The 21943-nt window shown below is 41.4% G+C and overlaps 1 protein-coding gene across 4 annotated transcripts in view; it reads left to right on the top strand.

Annotated features, from left to right (window-relative positions):
- The window catches only part of LRBA (LPS responsive beige-like anchor protein), a 359890-nt gene that overhangs the window by 66139 nt on the left and 271808 nt on the right, over window positions 1-21943 (top strand). For all 4 annotated transcript variants that reach the window (XR_014223382.1, XM_082237533.1, XM_082237532.1 and 1 more), the window contains exons 23-29: window positions 10299-11309; window positions 12022-12197; window positions 13919-14072; window positions 15703-15883; window positions 17688-17818; window positions 18671-18778; window positions 20500-20647. Coding sequence is in view for 3 of the 4 variants with exons in the window: in XM_082237533.1 (XP_082093659.1) it covers window positions 10299-11309; window positions 12022-12197; window positions 13919-14072; window positions 15703-15883; window positions 17688-17818; window positions 18671-18778; window positions 20500-20647 (1909 nt within the window). In the remaining variant the exon portion in view is untranslated. The remainder of the gene's footprint in view (window positions 1-10298; window positions 11310-12021; window positions 12198-13918; window positions 14073-15702; window positions 15884-17687; window positions 17819-18670; window positions 18779-20499; window positions 20648-21943) is intronic.

The following is a 21943-nucleotide window of genomic DNA, read 5'->3' as shown; positions in this document are numbered from 1 at the left end:
TTTTGCATCTACCGCTAATTTACAACACTGCTTCCTGATAAAAGTACTAGCGTGTAAAAGAAACGAGTGTTGCAGAATTGGTTAGGTTTTGCAGAGCTACACATCAAGATACATGCGGCTGCTATAAAAAGCCAAAGAAACTCAATTGCAATTTTATTGTCCAGTTTGATAGATTTCCTGCCACCTTTGTAGCAGGGAAGCTGTTTGTCACTGTAGCCCTCTTCTCCAACAGCTACACTACGCTTTATAAGCAGCGATGGCTTTTGTGGCATAATTGCACTACATTGCTTTCTTTTGCTCTCAGGATTTAAAGGTGCGCATAATCCTCTTAAAGCTAAATTCCTTTGTAAAGCCTTTTATTTCATTTTATTTTAAACTGCTTCTTTCCCCCTTGCATCTGCGATACTATTATTATAAGAGAGAATTTGGTTTAACCTGAGTTTTTCAGTAGCTGTGTTAACTGTGTTAAATTCTCTAGCGGAACTTGATTTTACAATGAGCAATTGCCATATTAATAATAAATATGTATTTTGGGGAGCCTTTAGTGGGGGTTAATAAGAAAGGATGGGCGTATTACTGTTTAAAAACAAAAAGTTAAAATGGCAACTTCAGTGTATTTATGTTGTGATATTTACTTTGCTATAATCTTTGCATTTTTGAAGCAACCAAGTTAAAATATATATATAGGAAATGTTTTTTTTTAAAAAAAATTGAGGGTTTTTAAATTTTTGATATTTTTTTAAATTACTTCATTATGGATGGTCATATGAAGTGTCTAATGGGTTATATTTGTAGACTTCAGCTGTACGGCAATTTGAATAATGTACCAGAGTATATTTAAAACACTGCTTCATGATAGTTTAATCTGCTTGTGTGATATTTAACTTTTCCCCCTATATGTACAGATTTCTTGGAAATTATCCTCCTCCGAAACAGCAAATAGGGATTTAAATTGCCATAAATTAAAACATAAAATAATTTGGGTTTCACTGTTTAATACTATGAATAGGCACAATGTTCAGTAATATGCCAGGTAGTATCACTTTGTAGAACTGACGTCCATTAAATTAGGCTGAATTGTATAGTAGCTTGCTTGACTTGCCCAGTCTTGCAGATGCAGACAAAATTCAAAAGAGAAGGTGAGCAAAAATGATTCGTTAGCTAAACTTGATTTATGGGGAATTATTATAGAGTTTAAAGTGCCACAAGAGGTGGCTATATCACGCAGTGGGCAGCTTTATCCCTGGATTTACCACAAAGGTCACAATGTTTCTGGGGACTGGGATTTCCTCCCTCCTGATGGTATAACTAGAGGGATAGAGGTATTAGGACTAATCTTCCTATATGTCTTCAGTTTTTAAAATGTTAAGAACAGAACTTGCATCCTTGAAAGCTAGTCCTAGGTTAAACTTTGAGACAAAATTTAAAAGACATTGGAAAAACATAATAGAAGATTGGGGACAACACTGCAGTCCTAAACAGCTGCTCCAGTATCTCTTTACTGTATTGTCAATTCACTTAGGACACATATAACATGGCACAGTTCTGTGTTACCCTAATGTTGATCTGCAAGAATGGACCAGTTCAAACATAATAGTGAGGCAAACCATGGCTTAGCACAAATTGGAAAGTATCCATATTCCTGAACTGAAGCATTCTTCTCCTGGTCCTCTGGTTATCGTGCCACCTGAGGTTAAGCAATGATTTGACATTCCATTACTTCCGAGTCCAGGCTTGTGGTTTCTCTCACACCAGACAAATCACGAATTGCAACCAAGGTTTGTTCTTGGTTTCATCTTTTGTTTATTCACATAGGTCCATACTCACTTTTTAGAGTAAGAGTGTGTTACAACTACGTAAAATATCAGTACAGTACGATCACATCTTACATTGGGTTTCAATTCCAAGGGTTCCACGTATACATGAAAATTGTGTATACCCAAGGGGGTTAACTTGTGTAGTTTCAGCCAGCCTGCCTTGAACCATGTATGACTGAAATTGTGCAAGTTAAATGTCCGTAAGATGTGATTGTGCTGTATTAAAATCCTTTAAAAACAATTTACATCAGAAGACTAGCCTTTCCAGCGTATGATGAAAGCTATACAAAGAAGGTGCCAGTCACACCTGTGGGATTGCAGCGCCACAGCTGGCAGTTTTGAGAAGGCATAGGAGCCTGCCCCCTTTTTTCCAGCATGAGCTGAGCACAAGCCTGGATCCTGCCTATTAAATGAGTGAGCTAAGGGGAAACAAAATACTTCATTAACTGAAACAAAGAACCATAGCCCAAATCAGGAGGGAAATATGAGCATGCGAGATCTTAAAGAAAACTGTCAATGTAAGGAACCACTTGATATGGAAGCTTCTTTACATCGGGTTGTATCCAACTAAATCCTTGCACATGCGAGCACAGCATAATGTCCCCTCCCTCTCTTTATCCATGCCCTCCTCAAATCTGCTATGAGGTTCCCCTAATTCTGCAGAGCAGATTTTTGACTGGTGCAGGTAGTGGGAGCAATAATTCCATTGTGCTTGTAGAAGTTGATCTATGAGCACAAAGATTTTGTTGGATGCAATTCTAAATCGATTGAACATGAACAAAAAGTTTCAGACAAATCTCATGTGAATTTATCTGAGCAGATTATTCTGTTAAAGGATAAATAGTACACACAACCTCTATATCCAGATTTAAGTCTTTCTTATGGTGAAATGAAATTATATTGGATGGATAGGAGCAAGAGCACTGAGGAACATTGGCCTTGCCCACACATTCAGTAGAAAATGTATCTGGTTCACAACATTATGTGAATCCTATTCTAGGATTTGTTCACACGTTGGCTTGCAATTGAATCCAAGATTTGCTTTCTGCCAATAGGAGCAGGCTTAATTCCTAATGACAGGTATCACCAGGGTCTGGCAACATATTTAGATTTCCTCTTTATCGTGGCCCTTTATAATTGTCTATAACTGCCATTCACTACTATGGAGAAAGGAAATTGTGCTCAAGTACAACCATGAGCCAGTGTGGTGTAGTGGTTAAGAGAGGTAGTCTCATAATCTGGGGAACTGGGTTTGCGTCCTCACTCCTCCACATGCAGCTGCTGGGTGACCTTGGGCTAGTCGCTTCTTTGAAGTCTCTCAGCCTCACTCACCTCACAGAGTGTTTGTTGTGGGGAGGAAGGGAAAGGAGAATGTTAGCCGCTTTGAGACTCCTTAAAGGGAGTGAAAGGCGGGATATCAAATCCAAACTCCTCCTCCTCTTCTTCTTCTTCTGATGGGGCCTCATACCTACTCCCCACCCCAAGTGTTGTCGCTGGCAAAATCAGGTATACTCCAGAAGGCAATTAATTGCTGTCTTTCTGAACAGAGCCACAATGTTGAAGGAAGATGGCACTGTGTTTCTGCTGCTCAGCTTGCACCAAAAAACAAAGCAGAGGAATTGGATTCAGGATTGGGAGGAAAGGAGAGAGGAATGTAAAATTTCGAAAGACGATCATAATCTATGGGGTAGAGCACATGCTTTGTTGCCAGGTCCCAGGTTCAATCCTGCTAGGTAGCAGGTGAAATGAAACATGTCTACCTGAAATCTTGGTGGTTGTTGCCAATCAGAGTAGAAAATACAGGGCTAGATGGCGACATATGACAACAAGCTTTCTGCTTGTTCTGAGCATTCCTCTTCAAGGGCTAAAAGCCAGATTTGTTCCAGGATAATAGGACAGACCAGTCTCAACCAGAATCTGGTTTTGTTAATGGTCTCACTGATGATGGCTATTTCTTCCCCATTTATTTAAGCCTCTCATCAACCTGTTAAAAAACCCTGTTTCCCCACACCTGCCCAGCCCCTCCTTCCTTTACCCCTGACCCACCCCCTCATCTGTTACCCCATAAGTCACCCAAACCTCCTGTCCTACTCCCTTCACCGCTGTCCCCTCATAGCTCTCCCCAACTCCTTTTAAAAGAGTGGGGAGGAGCTTCAGAGAGCCATTTGGCAAAATGACTCTCTGAAGTATTTCCCCATCTCTGTTAAACAGCTTGCTTGACCCTCCTGCCACCTTTAGTGCTTGCCTACCTTCCATTCTGTTGTCATGTTGGAGTTGGTGTGACTGCTTGTTGATGGCCACACAAGCTGCGGTGTGATGACAACCTTATATTTTTATGTATATAGAAAGATATATTTCCACCCTGTCTTCCTACTGAAGCGCTCAAGGTGGATTGCAAAACCTTTCTTTTGTATTTCTTACTTGAAGCACCACAACCCTTGTGTATTTCAAATAGTCAACACCCATTTCCTTTCACCTCTCTTACCTATCTATCTATCTATTCTACTTCCTTTTCAAGCTTCAATACAATCTTTATCCTGTAAATCAGTGGTGCAGAACCTCTAGCCACTGGACCTTTCCATTTGGCTCACAAGACCATTTTAGCCAAGTCCTGCTCACTAGTCTTACACCTAATATCATATATAAAGCAGGTGTGGGGCAGATAAAGACATAGGTGGGCTGAAAGGCTTGGAGGCACCATGCGCAAAGCACTACAGTGGTGCCCCGCAAGACGAATGCCTCGCAAGACGGAAAACTCACTAGACGAAAGAGTTTTCCGTTTTGGAGGTGCTTCACAAAATGAATCTCCTATGGGCTTGCTTCGCAAGACGAAAATGTCTTGCGAGTTCCTGCGGGTTTTTTTCCTTTCCCCCCCTTTTTCTAAGCCGCTAAGCCACTTATCAGCTGATCTGATAAGCCGCTAAAAGCCACTAATAGCGCTAATCTGTCATTGGGCTTGCTTCGCAAGACGAAAAAACCGCTAGACCAGTGTTTTTCAACCACTGTTCCGCGGCACACTAGTGTGCCGCAAGATGTTGCCTGGTGTGCCGCGAGATGTTGCCTGGAGGGAGGCGGGCAAGTCGGGCGGCGAGAGGCGGGGCGGCGGCGGCGAGGAGAGGCCGCCCAGCGCGGGGCTCTCGCCGTCTGCCTGCCTGGCTGCCTGTGAGCTCGGCGGGCAGCGCCTCTGTCCGCAGCGCCCGCCTCGCGACTCTCATTCCCTGCCCCTGCCAAAGCTCACCCAGCCAAGCTGCGCTCTCCTTCCTGCCTCGCTTTGCTGCCTCCTCCCCCCCCCACCCCCAAAGCTTGGAGGTTCCCCGGCAAGGGGGAGGGAAAAAAATTGAAACTTACACTTTCGTGCGTCCCTCCCGGCGTGACGCTGCGTGCTGACGTCACGGGGCTGTAATGGTGGTGTGCCTCGAGTTTTTTTTCATCAAACAAGTGTGCCTTTGCCCAAAAAAGATTGGGAAACACTGCGCTAGATGAAGAGTATCACAGAATGGATTCTTTTCGTCTTGCGAGGCAGCACTGTACATACCTGACTTTGCAAGCCCTGACAATTATTGGATCATCAGACCTTGCAGATCCTGGCTTTGCAAGCACCTGGCTTTGCAGTTCCTGACGATCTATGCATGCGACTTCACCAGACCTGATGATCAGCTTATTATAGGATCTTGCAGAGTGCTGTTCACTGGACTTTGCAATAACAAACAAGTCAGCTGATTGCCAGCACCAATGAAGTCCTGTTCATGGTGCTCTGCATGCCCTGTGAGGCTTTGCAAACCTTGGTTTAGTTCAGCATGGCATGGCAAACCATGGCAAAGTTTCTCTATGGGAGACCACAAGTTTGCACAGTTCCAGGAAACCAGAGTTTGGCTTACTATGATGTAGAAACCAAGCTGCTGTGTGCCCTCAAACCATAGTTTTAAAAATTAGTTGTAGTAGTAATTACATGGGATTTAATTTCTAAACAGTAACCTATGCAAAGCAGTAAATATAGTATAATAATAGGAACATATTAGGAACATTTGGCATGATGGATTAACAATATTTAACTGGATTCTGACTTTCCCATACAGGTAAGTTGAAGTACAAGGCAATGGTTCATAAGACAGGGTCACAGTGCACCAGTACACACAACTTGTGCATGTACTGCCCATACATGCAACCAAAGAAAATATGAAGGACTGTGGGGAAATTACCTGTCTTCTTAAAATGGGCTCATTTGCTTCTGAGGGCCATTATTTGCTTTATAACACTTGAAAAAAATATTACCCACAAACAATGTAATTCACACCTTGAATACGTCACAATATGGTATGGGTCATAATAGCTAAAGTTGTCAATTAAAACATTTTAATGCAATATGTATATGAAAAAAGTAACTTCATTTGTGTTTTGACAGTTAAGCTAAATGGCTTGGACTTAATACAGTCTTTTGATCTGTGTTGTAAGAAGCTTGCCAGTATGGGGGCCAAATGATTTGTTATGCTGGGGAAGGTGCCAGAATGTGCAAAGGCTTTTGTGTGTACAGTACCTCTGTTCCTCTTTGACGGATTCATTTCCCTGGGATTGATATCAGCAGGTATTGGTGCCTCCAGTCAAAGTTGATTTGTTTTCTGAATGGTGTAGAGAGTTTCCAGGCCTGAACTGTTAGCGTTGCTCCTAGGAGGGTGGAAAAACAAGTCAATAAAGCTCTCATTAGGATAAAAAATAGCAACATTTGCTGGAATTATGAATAGCTTATTGATGGAGTTTAGCAGCACAGGAGCTAATTTCCAGTAAACCTTGTTACATACAAAAAAAAGGTGTTCTGTTGCTTGGCTGAACAACCAGCCTCCCTTTCTCCTTGAGTCTTGACCTCATTGTAGAAATGTGATATAAGCATAAGATATGGGGAATAACAAATGTGAAATCTTAATAAATAGCTACTTTTTGATCAATGTGCACTGTAGTTCTAATACAGAATATGTCACCATAACCTTTTTGTACAGTGCATTCTAATCTTCATGTCTAGCAATTAGTGAATGTTGAATGTCAAATTAAGTTAAAATTAATGGCAGAAGGGAATGTTGTATTTATTAGCTTGCAACTGTCTTTAACTAGTAGTGCATAGAGGAGCTTTCCAAATGTTGCAAATGGCTATGGATTAGGCATCAAATGATGGTGAAGATTAATGAATGGCCTTTTAGCTTGCTAATTTAAAGCAATATTTGGTAATTAATTGTGAATTACCAGCTTCACAGCAGCAAGCATCTAGAGGGAGATATAAAAAGGCCAGATACAGGTAAATGTGAAACTCTCTTGGCTAACATTACAACTTTCAGATTGTTGCTGCAAGTTTAAAGACTTGTTAAAGATTTGTTAAGACAGAAGTTTTTTGTGTGAGCTAGAGCCTACTGAAGTAGGGGCACCTACTTGAGGTGAAAGCTGGTCCATGAAAGCTTATGCCACAATACCAGTTTGTTAGGGCAAATGCAGGAAAAACATGACTCTCTGAAATTTTGTATCTGTGGCAAGCTATAGAGAAAACTAAAGGTACTTGACTTTGGAGGTTTACTGGCAACTCAAGTCAACTTTCCAGTAGCTGTGTGTGGAGCACTTCACAAGCCTCTTCATTAGTGGCTTATCTCAGCCCGCTAGATATTACTGGATTACAACTCCCAAGAACCTCAGTCAGCATAGCCAGTAGTCAGGAATGGTGGGAGTTAACAACATCTGGACCGGGCCACATTTCCCCATTCTTGATGTAGGTTCTTTACTAACCATACTATGAACCCCTATTTTAATATAGCTCAGTGGTAAAGCATAAGCTCTGCATACAAATGGTCCTTCATTCACTCCCCTGGAACCTCAAAGTATGGCTGGAAAAGGCTCTGGCTTGAAACCTCAGAGAGCTGCTGCCAATCAGGGTAAACCCTAAGAAACAAGCTATGCTTCATGGGCAGAATACCTGGCATCTCCACTTAAAGGATCTCAAAGGGCAGGGCAGGGAAGATGAGCTCTCAAGAATCACTTCCAGGGGCTGTGTCCTGCCTAACATTCCACACATTTCCCAGCCCTTATTATTCTTGCCCAAGATCACAAGCAAGTGAGGCTTTCCCAGGCAGATCCTTGAGATCCTATTAGCCTTTTGTGTCTTCTCCTTTAGTTGTTCATTGCATTACAGAAGCTCCAAGAATGTCTAGGAGAGCCTCATAGACAACAGTCACTTTTTAACTATAAACTGCATGTGTGCAAATAGGCAAAATTATAACAAGATGATTCACAGTCTAAGCAATGAAATAAGTCGGACAAGTTGATTTGTGGAACCTCTACAAGTTAGGGTAGACATTCCAATGTTCTGAGTTTGTATAAGGCAGCCTATCTGGGAATATCTGGGTCTCTCTCTCCCCCCCCCCCCCAATTTATCATGAGTTAATAAACTACATCCTGTCTTGAGAGTTTTTAATTGAAAAAATGAATGTGTGTGTGTGTGTATGCACCCCCCCTCTCAAAGCCAGATTTTAATCTAATTAGTGATGGACTATTGTCCTTTTTGTATCCTTTTGTTATGTATAGTTCATTCTGAAGGGGGAATCTTACATGCTATATATTTTGCAATGGAATTTGTGGTTTTATAAAAATAGAAAATATTCTGGCTCTTTTTCTGCTACTTGTTATTATTCTGTACACTAGGCAGGCACACTCTTTCTTATAAGAACCAAGTGAAGAATATGTAATGTGTTACTGAATGAAAAGGTGTCCATGAATATCCTTGACAAAGCTTACTGTCCTGAGACTAGTTTGCCTAAGGGAATATTTAATGCTGTAGATACTAAGTTAGCTGATGGAAAAACTCTGCAGGGCTTAGGGCATCTCTTTGGGAAATGAATCTTAAAAACCTGAGCTATAAATCTTTCAACTCATCACACCTTTGTCGGAATGAATGAAAAATATATTGCTGACATAGAAAAGATAGAGTGAACTAAATGGAAGAGTATGAATGCATGACAGGACCTAGAAGCAAAATACTGATTTGCTTTCGTTTAACAAACAGCCTTTGCCTTATGTTCAATCAGGGGTGTGTGTATCTACCTAAGAGATTTTACTTTACTTTCACCCCATCTATTTTCTCTGATGTTGGTGATTGAATATGCAATATGAATAACTCAAATTTTTCTCAGGGAAATTATTCATACTACATTGACATTATCATGTCTCCAGCATGTCACCTGAATTGTTACTGTAGTGTTATATATAGCACAAAAATAACAAATTCGTGAAAAAATACATGTGTGCTTGGTTGAATTTAAGAAAAATACCTTTGTGCTTTAGTATATTCTGAGTACAAGCATCTAATTCCTCTATTTTAATAAGTTATCCACTTACAGTATATACCTCTGTTGTGAGAAATTCAGTGAGTTCAATTCCTGATGTACAGGCACCTCTCCATTTGCGCACAATTGCTGACATGTGTGCCGTTTTTGGCACCGCAGGGGGGGGGGCTTACGCACATCCGCTGCTGCACATGGTGCTTCGGAACGTAACCCCTGCGTAAATGGGGAGTTGCCTGTCGTTAGTATCATTTAAACCCCCTTAACCGCCTTTAATGTAGTCACTTGCCTAGTTTGCCATGTAACTGTATGTTGGTGAGTGAGTGGGCCAGAACAATCCTCTTTACCTTACTCATCTCTCCTTTGCTCCTTTGCTATAAAGAAACCAAATAGGATGCCAGAGGATGCCCTCTCCTCTGTATCCAGCACAGAAATGCATTTCTCTGCCAGCTTCCAGTAGGCTATTAACTTTAGTGGACTGATTTACAAGGCTTCCTTTGGCCACCTAAATAGTGTCAATTGTTTAAGATCACATCTATAGTAAGGAGCCTGCGGATTGTACAGGGATTGTACAGGGTTCCACAGTATGGAATACTACCTGGCAGTTTCCCTGTTGCTTATGTGATCTCTAGTGTGTAGGCAGTGTGAGTTTGCTGAGATATAATGGCAGGGCAGCCCAGTTCTCCCTTTCCATATGATTGTAACTACAGTCATACTTTGGATCCGGAACGCCTTGGTACTCGAACGCTGCAAACCCGGAAGTGAGTGTTGCTGCAGCTAATTGGAAGCCGCACTTTGGTTTCCGAACGTTTTGGAAGTCAAATGGACTTCCGGAACGGATTCCGTTCAACTTCCAAGGTACGACTGTATGCAATTTAAATGATTGTGTTTATGTGTAAAGGTTGCCTTGAATACTGAAATGGGTTCTAAATTTAAACTCTGTGTAAATAAAATATCAAAAAGTCAATAACATTTAATGATTCAATCTGCATTAATACTATAAGGGTCAGCACTCGGTTATCTTGCATTATGCGGTGATAATTACAAATATTTAAGATCACTGCGAAGTTGTAGACCTATCCATTTGGGGGGGGGGCTTTATAGCAGAATTTGTAGGATACGTTGTAAATGTTTAACATTTACAGAATTGAAATCATTCTTTTCAAAGGTAACTTTTGAAATACACAAGGAGAGCCTTTCTCAAATGTTCAGGGAATATCAAGAAAAAGGAGATGAAGACTCTGCTCCTGGTCCATCAACTCTAATTAGAAGTATCTCAGGAACCAGCAGGGAGGCTGAAGTTACAGGAAGGCAGCAGCATCTGGAAATAAAAGAAGCCGGTACTTCTGCAAATGATGTTGGGAATGGTAATGTAGAAAACAGCACTCTGAACGCTGAAGGTAGATCACCTGATTTCGAAAAACAAGCTAACTCGGAAATGAACGCAGAAAAGCAAACAGAAGGAGAAAATGGTTGGAGAACTCCTGATCTAAGTAAAGCACCTTGCTTAGAACTTCCCCTAAGGGCTGAAGCAATAAAGCAAGATTCAGAAGCTGCTTCTGAAACCACTGAAGCAAATCATGAGGAAGAGACAGTCGCCGCCATTGCACAATCCCCTTCACAAAATGTTGAAGGAGACACACTTGAAAGCCCAGAAATATTAGAAAAACTAACACCAGAAGTGGAGGAGGAAGAGGAAGAAGATTTTGTTGATTTAAAAGAGGAAAGCAGCCTACCTTTTACCTCAGAGGAATGTGCTCCTAAACTCAGTAAAGATCATACCTTGTCTGAAAGCCAGCCAGCACCAGCAATACAGCAGAATACCGCTACAATGGAAGAACCAGTTTCAGTTGCTTTAGAACCCAAAGTTGCTGAGGCATCTGTGGAAACAGGACAAGAGTCAGATGCTTTGCCAGAGACCAGTGCTTCTGAAATCAGTGATACGAAAGCTCAACCAAATGCAGATATTACAGAGAAGGCAGATGAACACAATACTGATAACCTTCAAACCAAAACAACGGTAGATGATATGCAGCCACATATTTCAGAAACGGTGGTGGTTTCAGACAAGAAAATAGCAAAGCTTGATGTTTCCAGTGTGGCATCAGATACCGAAAGATTAGAGTTAAAGTCCAGCACCAGCCTGGAAGTAAATCAACCTCTTCATTCCCTCCCTGAGGTAGGTTCTGTACCTCAGTTACTTCATCTAAAAATGTTAAGTATATTGCAGGATTTTAAGGTGTTTGATCAATTTACATAACTTTTTTTTAAAAGGCCACAGTTCTCTTCTTAGTAGGTATGTATTTCATATTGACAACCAACACTTAGCTGGAAAAGAGTTGGTCTAACCCTATAGAGCTGTAAAAATAAATTTGATCATTGGCTACAAATATTGAGATCAGAGTCAGAGTCTCTACATAACATAATTTTTTATCAGTTAAATAAGAATTGGCGTAAGATGTGCATCACTCTCTCATCATACTTTTAGCATCCGGGTCAGTGATGCTTACTGATTTAATATTTAAATAGTGATGGACTTAAGTGCTTCCCTCCTGCAGAGACATCTTCCAATGGAAAACCATCATCCTACACCATACTTCCTCAAAGGAGGGAGATCACAGTCAGCAGCAATATATTCACCCTATGTGGTAAGGTGTAGCAGCTGCTGCTTATGCTTGTCTTGGCTGGCAGAAATGGTGGTACAATTGCTCTGTAGTGTGTAGAATCGGTATAAACTAGTTGCCATTTTTGACTTGTAGTTCCCACTCTATAGGATTAGTTAGACATAATTTTACATTTTAGAGCTATACAAACTTTTTAGGTTTGAGGTCTTCTGGAATATTTCAATTTGAACTTTTAACATAATGTTTCAATACATTTTATTTGTATAGACATCAAGACAGCAAGATGCAGCAGGCCAAGGCACAGGAGCTGCCTCAGATGGACAGAGAAGGGATTCTAGGTCTACCATGTTTCGTATTCCTGAATTCCGATGGTCACAAATGCATCAACGCTTACTCACAGACCTACTGTTTTCAATAGAAACAGATGTACAGATGTGGAGGAGGTAATGTGCTTTCTCTGAAATCCTAGGCATCAGATTCCTCAGCATAATGATCTCTGCTAATTAAAGAAATAGGACAGACTGTGGGTGGCGCTGTGGTGTAAAGCACTGAGCCTTGGGCTTGCCGATCGGAAGGTTGGGTGCAAGTAGATAAATAGGTACTGCTCTGGCGGGAAGGTAAACAGTGTTTCCGTGCGCTGTTCTGGTTTTGCCAGAAGTGGCTTAGTCATGCTGGCCACATGACCCGGAAGAACTGTCTGTGGACAAACGTTGGCTCCCTCGGCCGGTAAAGTGAGATGAGCGATGCAACCCCAGAGTCGTTCATAACTGGACTTAACTGTCAGGGGTCCTTTACCTTTTTTAAAAAACATTTTGAATGGTTAAACTGTAAAATAAAACTGCAGAGAATATTAGTAAACTCTTCTTTATGTGCATGTCCCAGTCATTTGGGCTGTGAACAGATATTAGTTGATTGATCACCTGACTTTTAATTTATTATATTTAAATAAATAAATATGCATATTACAGTCTTCTGAAGTGTAGATTATTCCATCTCAGTGCTGTAGGTGCTTTGCTTAGTTGAATTTTGCCTTCTATGCAACCTTTGTAAATGCAGGAACTTCAACTTCGCAAGCTGTCTTGCAAGGAGAAAGGAATCCTTTAACTTAGGATGTGGGTGTGAGCATGTTTTTGGAAGGGGGGGTGAGGATTAATGCTACTCCCTCCCTCCACAATTTATCAAACATACTAGCACGTAAGCTGCTGTTGTTTTCTTCCTTGCTCTATTAAAAATAATACTGAATGTTGGTTTGAGCTGTTACTACAAGAAAGATCAGAGTCAGCCAGTGGCGTAGCGTGGGGGGTGCAGGGGGGGGGCCGGCCACACCGGCCGCAACATCTGGGGGTTAGGGTTAGGGGGCGCAAATCCATGGGTTGGGGGCGCAAATTACTTGCCTTGCCCCGGGTGCTGACAACCCACGCTACGCCACTGGAGTCAGCCCAGGATATGTCCCATGCTGCATGAAGGGTGCTGTTTAAATGGTGCCATCTATAATATTTGGGAAGGGGGAAATTGTGCACTATAGACTCTGGGAGCATACTTGTCTAATCTCACCTTGTCTGTTGTCCCATTATTTAAATATAAGCCGATGTTTGGTAAGATATAAAATGTGTAGTGTTTTTGTACTAGCATATACAATATAGGTGCTGTGAGGAAGGGATGATAGAGGCCAATGCCATGGGAGGAAGCTAATGTGTTTAAGTTGTTGAAACAGAAGTTTTTTAAAAAATGTTTTATATCTTTACAATCGTTTTTTGCTTAAAAAGGGAAGTTTGTGAGTTCTTCGTAAGATACTAGTTTCCTCTTAAGAGACTTGAGTTCAGATCTAGTTTATATCTCAAGGGAAACTTCTTTGATGATTTATACAGTGTCTTTTGCTGCAGTAGATAATCAGGCTTCATAATAATAAATAATTATTCACCACACACTTAGACACAGTTGCCAGTCTGTGTTCTGGAGAGGATTAGAAGCATAAGGAAAGGGCATTTTCAGGTCAAGAAGAAGGTGCATTGACAGTTTAGGATCCTGGTGTATAGTTCCTAGCTATCGGATAGATTTCTGCTGGTATATGACTAAAAAATAATGACAAATAAACACTTCATAAATGTGCAACTGAAACTGCATGAATCCTGCATTTTTATACTGTGTTTTTCATTTTGATCAGCCACTCTGCCAAGACTGTGATGGACTTCGTCAATAGCAGTGATAATGTCATCTTTGTACATAACACAATTCATCTCATCTCTCAAGTGATGGATAATATGATTATGGCTTGTGGTGGCATATTACCTTTGCTTTCTGCTGCTACATCTGCTACCGTAAGAAATTCACTTTCCAATGTAGAAGTGGTGACTTGTGGGAGGATGCTTCACCATGTGCTTTGAATTATAGTACACTGACTGCCATGTTCAGACTGAGCTAAGAATGAGGAAGGGGAGTTGGTCTGTGGGGCAGCACAGGGCAACCTGGCTTTGTGGTGTTGACTGCAATCTACTCCTCTATGGTACTGGACAAGATGGCTTAGTAAGATCATCTCCATCTGGTCCAATTCTAACCTATTTAGTGGTCCAATTCTAACCTATTTAGTGGTCAGGGACGCGGGTGGCGCTGTGGGCTAAAGCCTCAGCGCCTAGGGCTTGCCGATCAAAAGGTCGGCGGTTCGAATCCCCGCGGCGGGGTGCGCTCCCGCTGCTCGGTCCCAGCGCCTGCCAACCTAGCAGTTCGAAAGCACCCCCGGGGGCAAGTAGATAAATAGGTACCGCTTACCAGCGGGAAGGTAAACAGTGTTCCGTGTGCGGCTCTGGCTCGCCAGAGCAGCGTTGTCACGCTGGCCACGTGACCCGGAAGTGTCTCCGGACAGCGCTGGCCCCCGGCCAATAGATGTGAGATGGGCGCACAAACCCCAGAGTCTGGCAAGACTGGCCCGTTCGGGCAGGGGTACCTTTACCTTTACCTTTTTACCACCACCACCCTGCCAATTTGCTGCTATGCCTTCACTGCTGCCCTTCACCCTTTTGCTTAGTGTTCTGGTGCTGCTTACTGTCTGCACAGCTGTTGGGTGCTCATGTCTGTTCAAGGAAGAAATTTTGGTCTGAAGTACCAGCCAGTAATTGGTGGCCTGTTCCATCCCACCCCCCAATGTTTCCCTACTTTTGTGAAAGTGCTACTTTTGTTGGTACAATAACCATTTTTGCTTTGGCCAGGGACTATGCCTTTGGGGGGAGATGGTTCGGGGCACCTCACAATTACCCTGGTGGACCTCTTTAGGAGGTCCCAGTAGTTTGGGAACCCTGACTAAGCTAGTAGCTTGCATAGTTCTGCCATCCCTGGGAAAGATCCTCTCTTTATTTCTACCCTATATTTTCAGAGAAAGTTTGGTGCATTTGGCTAAGCTCACATGTAATGCTAAACTACAGTTCAGATCAGAGTGAAGCTCACTGGCTCCTTTCATGGCAAGCTATAATTTACCATTACATCCAAACAGAAAACCCGTGTCTGTTGGATGTAATGGTGCTTGCCTTGCGCTTGCCTTTCAAACCAAAATTGCAAACCATGTGTGCCCAATGTCATGATTTGAACCATTGCATTTATTTTCCTATTTCTTACCTTTGTCTCCACATTCTGATTACTAGCCCCCCCACCCCTCACCCCCCACCCCCAAAAAAGGCAGGCCTCCTTGCTAGTCACTTGAGGTAAAGGACGAACTCTTCATTTTAAAATAATTCTGCCTTGATCCTCTGGAGGTCAGTGACTAAACAAGTGGTTGTTTTCAAACTTGTGTTAATTGGATTTATCCACTCCTCACATCCCCACCTTATTAGATTCCTGGTCAAGTGACATGAGAAATTTCAAGGGGCCACTTCCAGTATCAACACACACCAAATAATAGTGATGATGCCTAATTAATGTATAGAAATAAAAGCTGTCCTTTAATGTTCCACTATGCAGCATGAATTGGAAAACATTGAGCCAACTCAAGGACTATCCATAGAAGCTTCTGTAGCATTCCTCCAAAGATTAATTAGCCTTGTGGATGTGTTAATATTTGCAAGCTCCCTTGGATTTACAGAAATTGAGTCGGAGAAAAATATGTCATCTGGTGGAATTTTACGACAGTGTCTTCGGCTTGGTAAGCAGATAACTGCTAAGCATTAAAATACATTTTGCTGAGTAGGGTTTTTATGAGAACTCATTCTGAGTGCTACCTGAGGTAGACTCAGATTTAGTATGAAATAATATAAAACTTCCTAAGAACAATGAGATTTTTTTTAAGGCTAGAATTAGACTGAAGGGATAGCTCAGTCGGAAAGCATGAGACTCTTAAGCTCAGGATCATGGGTTCAAGCCCATGTTGGGCAAAAAGAAGGGACCATGAGTGTCATCTAGTCCACCCCCCTGCAATGCAGGAAACTTGCCCAACATGGGATTCGAATTCACAACCCTGAGATTAAAGTCATGCTCTACCAACTGAGCTATCCCCAGCATAAGTATGATTGGTTAACTTTCATTTGTTTGCCTTCACATCATTTCCTGTGACTAAGGACAATTTAGGTGGAAGTTAAGTCATCCTAAGAGTTTGCATGTATTTGAGGCTGATATCTTTAAGAATGGAGCAATCTAACAGCAACAACAAAAGAAACAAGGATGAATAAACTTTGATCCTAAACCTTTGTACTAATATACCTGGCTTAGATTAATTTTGCAACTAATAACCTGACTTTCATTGTGTAGCTGATATTGTAAAAAAAAAATGCCTAAATCTAGTTCTTGAGATACTGGCTTAGAGTAGAGACCTCTCATGTTACCCTTACAGTATCATTATATAGTAATATATATTGGATGGACCCAGAGTTGCACTTCTGTGAATGGAAGGATTCCTTCAATTTGTAAATGGGACTGAGCTCCACCAGAGGCTCTTGTTGGAGGAAAAATGCAGGAAACATTATTTTTCCCGGTTCCCCCCATTTCTTCTGCTGTCTGCCATGCTGCTGCTCACAATATTCCACAGTTTTTTCAGGAGGCTGCTTGTGGGGGAGAAATCTTGGGATATTGCTTTTTGCCCTGCTCTAGCAAGAGTTAAGGGACATGGGTGGCGCTGTAGGTTAAACCACAGAGCCTAGGACTTGCCAATCAGAAGGTCGGCGGTTCGAATCCCCGCAATGGGGTGAGCTCCCATTGCTCGGTCCCTGCTCCTGCCAACCTAGCAGTTTGAAAGCACATCAAATTGTAAGTAGATAAATAGATACCGCTCCGGCAGGAAGGTAAACGGTGTTTCTGTGCACTGCTCTGGTTCACCAGAAGCAGCTTAGTCATGCTGGCCACATGACCCGGAAGCTGTACGCTGGCTCCCTCGGCCAGTAAAGCGAGATGAGCGCCGCAACCCCAGAGTCAGTCACGACTGGACCTAATGGTCAGGGGTCCCTTTACCTTTACCTAGCAAGAGTTATCCTGTGACCAGATCTGTCTATGGCAGGCATGGCCAAACTTGGCCCTTCAGATGTTTTGGGATTCCCATCATCAATACAATTCCCATCATCCCTGACCACTGGTCCTGTTAGCTAGGGATGATGGAAGTTGTAGTCCCAAGACATCTGGAGGCCAAGTTTGGCCATGCCTGGTCTATGGGGAAGTCTGGAACCAACCCAGTGTAGGTGAAATTACAGCCTTGTGAAACTTTTCATCACCCCACAAGTAACAAAACAGTGCCAGGATTTTTTAATGTAATATTTCTTAAACTTTGTTGGATTATTGAATAGAAGCAAACAGAAGTGTACTCATTATGAGCTGTGACTTTTCTCTTCTCCCCCCCCCTCAAAAAAGGGTTTGTTTATATATTAGTTTTGGAAAAATTGAAACTTATCTTTCTGCAGCAGTAGGCATGCAGATTCAGCAGTGTTTATACTTTAGACTTGCTATGTATCCTTTCATTTCAGTGTGTGCTGTGGCAGTCAGAAATTGCTTGGAATGTCAGCAGCAACAGGCACTAATGAAGCCTAGCGGAGAAAATGTTAAGTGTCAGAAAACAGTACAAAGCCTGATAGCAGCAGGAAGGTCTGGAGCAAAGGCAAGTATCTTCTGACATTAAACGTAGGCAGATGTTGATACTGTTATCTCTGTGACCTGATGGATAAGTCTCTGGAGCTTTCTTATGGCACTGTAGTCATTACAGAGAAAAACAGGGCAATTGAATAACATGAGCATTCATTTTAAGTTGTATATACAAGTTGTTTAACTTACGAATGCAGTTGCTTGGGAGGGTGAATGTGAAGGGGGAGAGCAAAGAACAAAAGATCTGTCCTCAATGTTTCTAGATTCCTTGCCCAGTTTTCTTTCTTTGGTACAATCTTGAGTGTCTGTCATTGTACTTGATTTGTGTGTAACGCCAGTCCCTAGGGGCCCTTCCAGACTGATGGGATTTTTTGTGGGCGTTTCTGCAACATGTCATTGATGCCGTAATGGTGCATTAGTGGTGGATTTATACTGGAACATCCACACATCATTCCACTTTATTAGGTGTCCTGCAATTCTTTCCCAGTGTTATTGCATTATTGCCATCTGGAGAAGGCAGTCTTGCTCTATAGTACAAAACAACACCGACCCCCCCAAAAAAAATTTATTTGTGGTATAAAAAGTTACAGGATAACAGAAGGAAGTTGTGAGACATAACCAAATTAGAAATGAAGCAACATGTCCATCTTGAAACATTTGCAATCACAAACTATTGAAATCTGATTGTATGTGACTAGCCCAAGTACTGTCCTCGTTAGCACAAATAATCGTGATTGCACAACTAAAAAGGAAGTCTGGAGGGACCCTCGGTAATGGTGGTTTTGTAATGTTGTGGAAATGATAGCTTTGGGCCATCCTTTGTGCTTATCAAAACAAAGTAATATACAAACTCTTTTATTCTAAACAGAGCCCAGTTGATATTGTGACTGGAGGGATTTCTCCAATAAGGGATATTGACAGACTCCTACAGGATATGGATATTAACCGACTGCGAGCAGTGGTATTCAGAGATATAGTGAGTTAGCAATTTTCTCCTACCTACTGTTTTTTTGTGTGGTTTTTTTTGCAGCCTGATTTTCTAAGCCAATATCCTTATGCAGTTTCCTGTGGTGTTAAAATCTAATGGAGTGTCTAAGAGAATCATAAAACTCTGTGGGAATAGCAGACCAAGAATTTGGGGTCAGGATGAAAGGCTTAAGTTTTCCATAAACTGTTGTCCCTGCAGGTGGTTTCAACTTCATATATACTGTGTCCTTTCCCTAGTTCATGGAATGTGAATTTTCCAGTGTATTGCTTTTATTCCTGAGGATAGCATGTGTAATCTGTCCATACTCCATTCCCAATTCTAGATTGCTAAATTACTTAACTCAAAATTTGCTTCCAGGGTAAATGCTGGTTCTTGCTTGTAGTGCTGCACCATTTTATATCATTGGAGCATTTGGAAAAATGGGAGTGTAGATCAGCCTTCTGGTGAGATTCCAAAAATATGACCTGGGAAAAAGGGTGGAACAGTCTTGCTGAGGGAGGATGAACCTGGGGCTTCCAGGTGGAAGACTGAACAACCTGGGGCTATGATGGGCACTTAGTTATAGGAATAAATTATCATGAATTTAATTTTTTTTAAGGGATTTCATGAAGGGCTGAGTTAGACTTGAATATCATAATAAAAGGCTCAGATGATGAGGTTTCATGGGTCATCCTGGATCATCAGCTAAGGGGTAAAACAATGTCACAAGGTTGTCTCTGTCAATCAAATCTTATTTTTAATAAGATGATCATAGCCTTGTTATTAAAAAAGCAAAGAAAAAAGATTACTTGGTTTGATCACAACAGGATATGCTATTGGGTGGAATCCATTCATTCCTGAGGACTGATTGATAGCTGCATCACATGTTGTCTATGTTGGATACTGCATTGATTTCTGGGATTTGATTATAAATATAACCAATTCCTGCATAACTGGCATGAACTGGGATCAGTTCCTCAGAGGAAAGCCAAATCACACATGTTGTTCTGAGACATGTGCAGAGTTCTAGTTAAATAGAGTTTCTCAGTAACTGCATCTAACAAAATTTTAAACATCTAGTTTGCTTTTTTCTATCTTTATTTCTTACAATATTTTTGATATGTTAGACCAGCGTCCCCCAACTTGATGACCTCTAGAACTTGCTGGACTACAGCACCCAGCCAGCAGGGCCAATGATCAGGGATGATAGGCATTGTAGTCCAACAACATTTGAAAGTACCATGTTGGGTAAACTCAGTGAGGTAATCTTCTTTATGAAGTAGGGTCTGGATTTATTGCAGAATGTGGCAGAAGAATTTAAGCACTCAACAGATGATCACAGTTTTGGTTAGTCCATTGAGTTGTTTTTAAAACTCAGTGCAAGCAGAAAGGTAGCACAATATGGGGAAGACTGGGGTAGAATTTTTCTCCCTTGTGTACTAGTTTCTTAATGCGAGAAATTCCATGTATGCAAAAGGGAGAGCTGAAGTAAACAGTCTATGCTACTATCTCAGAATCCTTCTTCCTGAATATGCCTATGTAGATCAAGCTTTGAGTGCTAGTAATTAAGAGGTTTTACTGCTGTCAAATGATGATTATTTATACATAATCTACAATGACATTGTAACTGCTTCTAGTGCTTCACTCAAAGAAATAAGTTTGTAGCAGGTGATAGAATAATATTCCGATTAGAATGGAATTTGATAGGCTGTATTCATTTATTTTTACAGGAGGATAGCAAACAGGCACAATTCTTGGCTTTGGCAGTAGTATATTTCATCTCCGTCCTCATGGTATCAAAATATAGAGACATATTGGAACCTCAGGATGAACGTAGGCGGCCTCAGTCTGTTCAGTCACTCAAGCCTGCAACAACAGGTTAGTGACAATTCAGGCTTTTAAGACCACTGTAGATTCTATTCAAACTATATGTATATGTAAATATTCTGAAATGTATACTTGTCCATAGGCTCTGTGAAAGTGGTTCTGATGAGAACATAAAGATCTAACAGATGTACACCTCATGGAATGTGTGTGTGTATGTTTTTTAAATGTACAGAATCAAAACACTTACTAGATTTAATATACTGTTTTTGAAAATTGATGTAAGAAGTCTCCTCTAATTACTACTTTTAAATACAGAATTTGTTCCCAAGTATCCCTCAGGGCTAGTTAACTATTAGGCAGAATTTATTTTTTATAGATGCTTTTGTTTACTGCCCAGAACATTAATTTTTAATATTTTTGTTGGCGTTCCTTGTGATGATAATACTGTGTTAGTGGTAAACTTCCAATAGGATTCTTCATCTTTAAAAATTCCTTTTATACATGACTTGGTTTAGCACATTTCCATTTTTGATGGGGAAAGTATGGCAGGATATTAACAAAATGCTTCCTTCCCCCCAGTCATTTCGGTCATAATGGATCAGTGATGATAACAATATAATGACTGCTAAATTGATAAAAATACTTATATTCACATTTTGGCGCTTTGGGCCAAAATGGAGGACAGTTTGGTGTGGAGGTGCTTCCAAATGCAAATGGCTAAAAGGCCATATCAGCATAGTTACATATTTTACTGAATTGTGTTTTCTGCTGTGTTTTATTCTGTTATTTTGGCATGTCTGCCCACCTATACCCTTCCATCCCTGCGTGTGCCCAAGTGAGTGTGTGAATGCTCCTCTTAAGGGCTCCGACACACAACACATGCTGATACCTCCTGCTTCAGTGGTGCGACTAGCACGACAGGCGTGCCCTTGATTTTGAGTAAATGTGGTTGGAATGAAAGTGTAAACCGGAGTCAGCAAACTTTTTCAGCAGGGGGCCGGTCCACCGTCCCTCAGACCTTGTGGGGGGGCTGGACTATATTTTTTTTGGGGGGGATGAACGAATTCCTATGCCCCACAAATAACCCAGAGATGCATTTTAAATAAAAGCACACATTCTACTCATGTAAAAACATGCTGATTCCCGGACCATCCGTGGGCCAGACTGAGAAGGCAATTGGGCTGCGTACGGCCCCTGGGCCTTAGGTTGCCTACGCCTGGTGTAAACTACTGTTTCTCTCTGTGGTATCTCCTTTTTTGAAACCTCTTTTCATTATAAACTGACGTTTGTTGAGAAACGTATTGCTGGAACCTTAATGTAAACTTCTGATGACAATTTCCTTCTGTG

The sequence above is a fragment of the Podarcis vaucheri genome (genome assembly GCF_965113315.1).
Source record: "Podarcis vaucheri genome assembly, chromosome: 9".
In the NCBI taxonomy this organism is placed as follows: Eukaryota; Metazoa; Chordata; class Lepidosauria; order Squamata; family Lacertidae; genus Podarcis; species Podarcis vaucheri.
The sequence above is the reverse complement of the archived record's forward strand: the minus strand, read 5'-3'. Positions and strand labels throughout refer to the sequence as shown.